This window comes from Ursus maritimus, unplaced genomic scaffold, assembly GCF_017311325.1.
Source record: "Ursus maritimus isolate PB19 unplaced genomic scaffold, ASM1731132v1 scaffold_12, whole genome shotgun sequence".
Classification (NCBI taxonomy): Eukaryota; Metazoa; Chordata; class Mammalia; order Carnivora; family Ursidae; genus Ursus; species Ursus maritimus.
Window position 1 is genome coordinate 32898690 of NW_024423564.1, and position 9568 is coordinate 32908257.

The window sequence follows — 9568 nt, forward strand, 5'->3', positions numbered from 1 at the left end:
TTACTCAATAATTCAAGAGTTAACATTAAATTTTACTTGACTGAAACCAGAATGCATAGTGCTTTGATAACAGGGCTGAAGTAAGCTTCATTTAGAAGCTCGTATGAAGTAGAAAATCAAGTCAAAATCAGAAGAATCAATGATCTTCCTAAGTAAAGTGTTAAGGAAAACCAATCACTTCAGTGTTACATTTACATTATTTACTGTTCTGATTGGTTGAATACAAAAAAGTTTTGATTAGTCGAAGTAACCATAGTAAACCAAAAATAAATGAACTTTAAAAGTAAACACGACTAGTTCCATGTGGGTCTTTATAAAAAGTACAATTTGATTTAATGGCCTTTAGGAGAAATGGCAAAAAGCCTTCTAAATGGCAATATTTCTATATAAGGTGCAAGCAACTGAACTAGGTAACAGATTAAGTGACTGGGAAGTTTGAGCATGAAGTGGAAAAAGTTATAAAATGATCTCAGAAAGTATAAGGGGTCAGTCTTCCATGTTTGAGCAAAATATAAATTATTTAATTATGAAGAAAGGCACATTACAAAGCCTAGGAAGTCATTCTTTGCACAATTTAGACTTTGTATTTAGAAAAGGTAAATGACAGGAAGGAAATGAATCTCACTTCTTGAACAAGTGTCAGTGCATGCCTGGGTGGTTGTAGTCAAATCTCCCAAACCATCTCTACTTCTGACACACATAATGATCGTAATTAATCTGAGAGGCAGAGGTAACTGAAATCAAGGTTTGGCATAGTGAATTTACTTAGGAAGAGAATGCTCCATATTAGAAAGACAAAAAGAACTTAAAGAAAGACAATGAATTTAAAAGGTTTTTATTCTGTCCTCCAAAAGACCTCATTCCCTGACTTAATTTTATAGTTAAGATATATAGAGTTCTAGGGAAGAGATGTTCTCCTGCCAGAGTGTATGACAGCATAACTTGGGTTAGGGAAGCAAGAATTCTTTTAAGATGTAAGTTGGAGAAAGGACAAGAATTTGCTGATCTGTGATATCAGGTCTGGGTAATTGTAAGCTAGAAATTTTGGCCATGCTTCTGATGTATTTGCTGTGACAGGACAATTTTGTTCTGTTAACTGTTTTTTTCTATAAGCTTAAATCTTAAAATATTTGAGGAAAATGAAGTTTTAAATTTATACATATTTTAAATTATAAAATGGCAGATCCATTTTTATATATTCTTAAGTTTTATACACACACACACACACACATACACAATGTAAATATTTGTTTCATGAGTGTCTTCCCATCATATCACATATTTCCCAAACTTAGACTGCAGAATCGGAAATTTTTTGATGTATCTGTATGCTAACCAGAGTGGAAGAGACCCTGGTTTTATTGTTCAACCTATATTCTGTTCCACGTTACTCCGTCCTCTTTTCAAGCTAGAGGTTCAGGAAAAAATCAGAGGCCAAGGGAGAACTGTAAGTTGATAAATGGATACTACAAAGGGGGATGAGAGCAGGCATCAACAATTTCACACTGGATTTCCAATTCACAGAATCAAAACCCCCATAACCTATGCATGGAATAGACTGTATAGGCAGCAATCCTACGAAGTCAGAAAATAAAAAGTTAATGCCTGGGGGGAAAAACAGAGAAAAAGTCAGGGGCCACAATTATCACCTGCCCTCAATCTTTAGCACTGTCCTCATCTGGAGGTTAAATTTTGGTAGGCCTGAACATAAGGAGTAAATAAAAAATGCTTCTGAAACAAATCTACACTAAAGGGGCACCTGGGTGGCTCAGTCGTTAAGCGTCTGCCCTTGGCTCAGGTCATGATCTCAGGGTCCTGGGACTGAGCCTCATTGGGCTCCCTGATCAGTGGGAAGCCTGCTTCTCCCTCTCCCACTCCCCCTGCTTGTATTCCCTCTCTCGCTGGCTCTCTTCTGTCAAATAAATAAATAAAATCTTAAAAAAAAAAAAAAAACTACACTAAAGTCATAATTTATTCCTTAAATTGTTGCTTAACTATTTTATTTCCCATCCTAGAAAAGATTAGAAATGGTAACATGGAAAGAGGGACTACTACCAGCAGTCATATGGACAGCTTCCAAAAGTGACAGTCTGACAGTGAGGGAGGAGACAACATATTTCAAAAACGAACAACGATCTAATTGTTAAACAGTACAATAATGCACATTCATACCCTAACTGTAAAAATAAATATATGCTATCCTGTATTTAATAGAGCAGTAAAATACTATTTTACAAATATTTTCAACTAGAGTGACAGAAGACTTAGCTCTGGTGCTGGAGAGAACAAGCTTCAGTTACCTACGAAATTCATTTGTGTGACATATGATATATTCAATCACAGAATATACAAGACATGGTGTAAAATGTATTTTACATTATTGTCATGTGAGTAAATGAAGTATTTAAACTATCTTCTGGCAAGATTACTACTTACTGTAACATTGTATCAGAGTGTGTGCAAAGCACATCTCTGTAACATTGTTCCACTGCTTTGTGGAACTACTACTAGCCAAGCAGATCGAGCTTTCTACAATCATTTTCAGATTTTATAAGATAGTAGTAACAAAGACTATGACTGGCCCCATGGCTGCTGTCCAATAAATATTTACTGAATGAGTAACAATCAAATTGCTTCATAATTCTGTAGTTTAATAATTTACTTACTTTTGTCACTTCCTCTGCCCAAATCTAGCCAGCATTAAAAATTAGAGAAAAATATAGAGCATGAAAGAAAGTTGGAATTTAACATTTTCTACAACTTAGTATAGAAAAGTGTAATTATTTTATTTCAAAGGGTATACTCTCCTTTTCCAGAATTATATTAACATAGTAGTAACGATATCAGTACAGCTTAATATACTGTGAGAGTATGTCTTCATATGTATTAATACTACTAATTTCTGAATCTTCTACTAATTTTATAAGTTACTGAGTAATAGTTTTCTAAAACTGGGAATATCTTAGTTGTAGTTCTCTCATCTGTAAAATGAAAGGTTTGGACTAAACAATTTCTAATTTCTTATTTAGATCTAAAATTCTAGAATTTTAGGAAACTAAAATAAAGCAAGGATAAACAGACATTGATATAGCCACCGGTGGGGCACAATTAACTTGAGATATAATGACTTTAAAACGACCAGAGTTAAACACATCTTATTATAAGTAGATGACACCAGTAGCAAAACAGATGCCTAATATGTGAAACAAAGTCTTGCTAATTGTTTAGGATAGTCTTATCTAAAATAAAACCTATGATTTATACATGAAGTTACCAATGACTGAAATAGTCTCACACATTTTCATTCACCTACAGATAGGACAATGGAAATAAATGAATGCATTCTCTTGCTAACTAAGGAAAGCCCTAATTTAGCCAGGGCTTCAATAACTATAGTAATTTAGAACAACAAAAATGAGTTTTAAATATTCTGTACATAAACATTCCTATTACATAGATTTTCCCCCCTTTTAGCTCAATGCTAATGGAATAAAAGCAGTCAATTAACTGTGAATTTATTGTTAACTGAGTACAGATTCCATACACTTCTATGGAAGTAAGGTATCCAAACACTACATCTATAAATCTTTATTGGCTAATGTTTATGAGTTTTTGGGCTATATTCAGATTTCATGAATTTCTATTTTGTCAAAATTAAAAATTGCTAACATCTCAAAAACTTCCTCAAATCAAGCTCAACATATATATTGGGTACTACAGAACAATTCTCATTCCTGATTCTTGCCCTAAGTTATCGCTATTCTGCAACTTTCTTAAGTAAATTAGTACTGGATAGGCAATGGGCCTTGCTACTACAGAAATATGGGGTGTGTGTGTGTGTGTGTGTCTTGGCACGAAATTGCAGAAGAAATTAATTCTACATTGAGTTTGGGTGAAAATAAAGGTTAAACATCAAAGATACTGAAAAACAAAGTAAATTTGTAAACTTTACATTTTTCTCTAAGTTAAGAAAATTTTGCTAACTTTGCCAAAAATGAAAATACAAAGTGCCAGTTAAATTAATTTCTTTTACTAGGTATAAAAGGCACTATATATTTACATATAAACTCATATTCTAAAATCTGAATTTGCCATAGCTAATGTATTTGGCAATTAGAACACAGAATTTCTTTTCCTCAAGTTCTAATATTACTTCAGTTAGTATTCCCTGTAATTTCTCTTGGACTAATGAACTCATGGTTTTGACTACTTTAGACTTTTACATGCAGATAATAGCAAGAGAAGGCACTTTTCTCAAGATGTAGAAAACACGGTAGGCCAACAAACCTTCAGCCATTTTACATGCAGGAAGTTGAGCATGTAAGAGAAATTTACCATATTGTTATCTCCTTCAAGGCGAGCTGAGTTTAGTTGCTTAAGTGCATAGGTAAGAGACAAAGAACACATTATACCAATGAACACAGTGAAACAAATTACTTCTTCACAATAAAGAACACACAAACAAGTATTAAGAGAGCTGATAAAATGGTTTTCTACTTAAAAAGAAAACTATGTTGTTCTATGGAATTTCACATAGTGACGCCTATTCAACTTTTCCGAGATTCAGATTTTAAAAGACAAAAAACATGGTTGATGCTTGATTTTAAATGAGAATCATTTAGGAAAAACACATCACTTTAAAAACTGCCAGTTGCCTACAATTTTTATTAAATTTTCACCACTGAAAGCCCTTCTGCCTACCCACAACTTTCCTATTTAAAGATCATTTCTATTTTATGAACATATGATGCCTTCAACCATGTTCTCTTTCAGTTAGCCTCAGCCAGGTCTTGGCATACCCTGAAGAAATATGAAAGGTATGTCAATCCTTATATTTTTAATAAGCTTTAAATTGTCGTATGTGCACATTAAGGTTAAGTTATATGATGGTGCTCAGTTTACAGATTAAAGATTTAGACATCTGTGGAAATGCTTAAGTGGGCAGAGCAACGTTCACAGTACTGTTACTTGAAGATGTATTTTCCACATTTGTATATCCAAAACTGAGGTCTAAATCTCTAAGTATCAGAGAGCTTTGAAACTAGATGATTTTTTTCTTCCCAATAACAAAAGTCTAAAATAATTTTTAAAAATTTATGTAAGACTAAAGCTGGGTTAATGAATGTCAGTGCCTTATAATTTAAATGCAGAAATTTTGTCTTTGCTTCTTTGACAAGTTTTATACTATTTTCAAAATTGTGTTTTTGTTCATTGTGAAACACTCAAGTAGGTTTTCTTTCTGTTCAATTGGTGTATTTTTGAGAAATGCCTTTGATGTTCCTTTACCATTCTTCAACATGCTAATAAAATACAAGTTAATAAAGTAGCAATACTGGATACAGGCATAAATATTTTACTGACAGGGCTAAATGATCAAAAAGTTCAACCTAGTTTACTAGATTGTGAACTGAGGGCAGTAGAGATTTTACATTATTTATCTCTGAATTCTTCAGCAAAGCGCCTTGTTCAAAATAAGAATTCGATACAGACTTTACAAAAGGTTACAGAAGCTAGTAAACAAATTATTAAAAAAAAGTGCTGATACGCACAGGTCCCAAACCTTACTTGCAGAGAAATAATTACTCACAAAACAATCCACGGAAATTTATAAAGTGAATTCAAAGAAATTCTGAGATTAGAGTAAGCTCTTCAAGCTGCCAACTAAGAATAAGGAAATGTGTCAAAGAAGAAAAAAAAGCAAACACAAACTCCTAGTGGTTTCTATTTTTCTGTATCCTTCAAGTAAACAGAAATACAGAAAAAAAAAACCCCACCAAAGGTCACAAAATAATAGACATATCTTAAAGCTTTATGTAATAATAAACTAAAAGGACTCTTCCTTTCTAAAGTATTTCAGACTTACTGCTATAAAGTTTGAACAAAAATGAGTTGGTTATTTAGGGGAAAAGAACACAACTACAATCAGGAAACGTGAATTTCTGCCTAAACTAATATTTTAAATATTTGGCTATAGTTAAATTTGCTTTATGCAATATACAAATTCTAGAAAAGCTGTGTACAAATGAAATTGTCCAATAAAGTCACTTGTATAATCTTTCATTTTTATTTTAAATGTAAGTTCTCATGGAAAAAATCTGTCCTTAACAATACTCAGCACAGAAGAACTGTCAAGATCTTTTCTGGATATATCAATAGGAAACATCTTTCAAAATTTGTCTACTATTCTATTTAGTTCTTACACATTTTAATAGCAATGATAAAATAATTTAGAATAACCAAAGGACCTTACACAGTGTTAAATCTATAAGTTATCCGGAACTTTTCCAGGAAAAAAGATTATCATTATTCTGTAATAGTGCTTGTTAAAGAAAGTTTTGTATTGACACTTGATGACAGTAGTCTCATTCTACAATCATTATTGGGCACATATAGGCATTTTGAATGAAGAAATTTTGACTTATTTCCAAATGACCCTTATTTATCTTAACATTTTTTTCCTGATTATGAAATTAGTATTTTAAAAAATCAATTTATATTTTACCACATAAATCTATTATCAGCAACCAGAAACTAATCCCAATTTAGAGTCTCTTGTCACCTACAGTTTTTATTTTTAAACTTCTGATTCTGTGAAAAGTCTGTTTTGGGAAGTTAGGGTGTTCTTGATGATGACATCATGATAAATCCTGAGGTGAAATAGCCACTGAACTTGGATTTAATGTCTTGTCAAAGCAAGCTCTTCTCTAGCAGTAACTAATACAGAATCTCCAAAAGGGGAACTATTTAGAAGAAAATATTTCTAGAAGAAATTTATTCTGCTCATATAAAGTGTTGGGGTACTTTCACAAGACATCACTGTCCAGTACCAATTTTACTAGTTTTAAATTTCACTATACAACAAGTCTCAACCTCTTCTTTCCCCAAACAAGGGAGTGACATTTGTCTTCCACCAGCACTGTGGCAATGATTCTTGATGACGACAGTGGTAGTCAGTTGGGAACAAAAGGCAGGGGGAATGTCATGCTTCTTGACATAACATATCCCTTAGTATAAATTAAGAATTAACTTGTTAGCCTCCTCTAATAAATTCAGACTTGTTTATATTGTACTATCTGATTAATGTCTTCAATCTTTGGAATGGAAATATAAGCAGTATAAATAATAGATTTAATAAGCTTATAAATAAAACCTTTTAAGAAACTTATAAGTACATATATATAAATCATTAAATTACTATACTTAATATTTAACCAACTCCATTTAAAAAGACTATTCTGAGGTTGATTTTATGAAAAATATACCAGAACTTATGTATCCAAATGGGTTTCCTCCCCTTCAAAATAGTCACCTGGGAGTCCATGCTGCAAATGTTTGAATGGTTTTGGAATTATTCTTGGTGACAATACCTTTAGTCAGTTTGACTCACGTGTGGAAAGGGAGTCAAGTTTAATTTTTAGGTCACACACGAGCAATCTCAAACTTGATTCATTCTCATCTTAACTACTATAAACCTATCTCCAAAGAATATTTGCCATCATCACTGAGGATATTTAAAGAACATGACAAAGATTTAGGAGCTCTTATAATTTGTATTTTTTAGCAACAGGCGTATCAGTGAAATAATACTGCCTGTTAATATGACTACTACTTTGCACTGATTTGGATGCATTAAGTTCTGATAAGTTTGTTTAAACACAAAAACAATACCCTGAAATCATATTGTAGTCTTAGTAATAGACTGTAGCTTGCATGGCATAGGAGTAAAATACTTTACAAATTTTAAATTTATCAACCTAAGATGTTTTTCTATGAAAAAAAAAACACTACTTACTGAAGCTCTAGTTTCTGCAGCTTTTGCCTTTTTTAGTCTGGTTTTTGCAGCATCCAAATCCAGTCGCTTATTTTGTAATAATTTCCTTTCTTTCTATAAATATAGAAAAGAAAAAAAGGCTAATGATGCTAAAATCCAGTAACAGCATATATATTTAAAGTATCATTCTCCATCAGATACATGAATCATTTGATAAACAAATATCAATGATTACAAATTGGCTATGAAGTGACAGTTGACTCCTTTTTCTTACGGTTTTCAATTTTAAAATAATGGAGACATTCTAGATGCCTAGAAAATCTGGGAAAGATAGCAGGTGATGGCAGAAACAAAGGAATGCCTATTTTAATATTTTGCAGTTTTGCCATCTAGGGACTGTTTTGCTCTATCTTCTTGGTTGTCACAACTGGGGGGTGGGGAGATGTTACTAGGTAGAAGCCAGGATGCTGCTAAATATCCCCTACAATGTAGTACAGCTCCTACAACAAAGAACTATTCTATCCAAAATGTCAGTAATGCCCAGGTTGATAAACTGTTTCAAACAATTTATCTAGGAAGTGCCTATGGTAAAGAGGTATGGGCCTAGGTCAAAGTTCCTTGACACCCGAAGAGATCTACCTCAAGGACTGGGCAGGCTCACTTAATGTGCCATAGCACTGAAAGCAACTCTACTACTCCAAAAGGAAATTTCAAATTTATAGAATGAATAATGAATAAACATTAGTATGGTATCCGAGAATTCCTCACGGGGAACTTCAACATAATGGGTAAGTTTATAAAAATTCACTGCTTGCTTTATTAATTTTCAGGCAGATTTCATATATCACATTTCATCCTACTGACAATCTAATATCTTTCAAGTCATATTTCAACTTGGTGGTTTTTCCTTTGTCTCAGGCAAAGTACTTTTTAACCCAGAGACAAATTCATTGTAAACATACTGAGTTTCTAGAATATTTTATAATAAGAAATCTGCAAATGAAAGTTTAAAGTAGTATTTACAATAAAGAATAATATTTCAAAAATCTTAGGGAAAAAAATCCACCTAGATCTTCACTCTTCATCGCTTAAAAAAAAACCTAAAAAATAATATCGGGCTTGGGAAAGTTATATTTATTTCTTCAGCAATAAAACACAGCTGTGTGAAGAAAAGATAACAGACTTCTAGGGATGCAAACAACAGAAAGTTGAACAGCCAGAAATATAGTAATTAGGTTTTTGGCTCCCAGTTTAAATGAATAGCTAACAGGGCTATACTATGGAGATATTTGGTGCGATATTTTTATAATCATTCCAGGAATTTGTCTACAAATTTTAGTGCTGGTAATGAATAAAAATTGATGTAAAGTAATCTCAATAACACTGCAGGGACACAAAAATGGAGTATATACCTTCAACAGTTCTTTATTTTGGTTAGCTTTGTGTTCTGCTGAATATGTACCTAGCTATTTAAATTTTCTAATCTGCTACATCTACACAGTCAGTAAGAGGACAAATTATTCATTAAAAAGTGTAATTATATATATATAAATTATTTTACTAAAAAAAGGGAACATTTTCCAACTCACAGCAATTGTTTTGTAATCTCCTTCTATAAAGTTTCTTAAAGGAGTGAGAAAATTTAAAGCTGATGTTTGAATCAGCTCTCTGTCTGCTGTTCCAATTCGTTTTTGTGTTTCTCCACATTTAATAAGGGCATTACCTGCAAAGGAAAAGAGTGTTGTTTTTTTTTTTTTTTTTTTTTTTTTTTCCCTTTTTTGTATACTAACAAAAAAA

General features: G+C 32.4%; 1 protein-coding gene across 2 annotated transcripts in view; it reads right to left on the minus strand.

The window, feature by feature from the left end:
- The window catches only part of SH3GLB1 (SH3 domain containing GRB2 like, endophilin B1), a 34390-nt gene that overhangs the window by 9429 nt on the left and 15393 nt on the right, over positions 1 to 9568 (minus strand). For both annotated transcript variants that reach the window (XM_040627079.1, XM_040627081.1), the window contains 2 exons: positions 9361 to 9494; positions 7793 to 7885 (listed from right to left, as the gene is read on the minus strand). In XM_040627079.1, coding sequence (XP_040483013.1) covers positions 7793 to 7885; positions 9361 to 9494 — 227 coding nt within the window. The remainder of the gene's footprint in view (positions 1 to 7792; positions 7886 to 9360; positions 9495 to 9568) is intronic.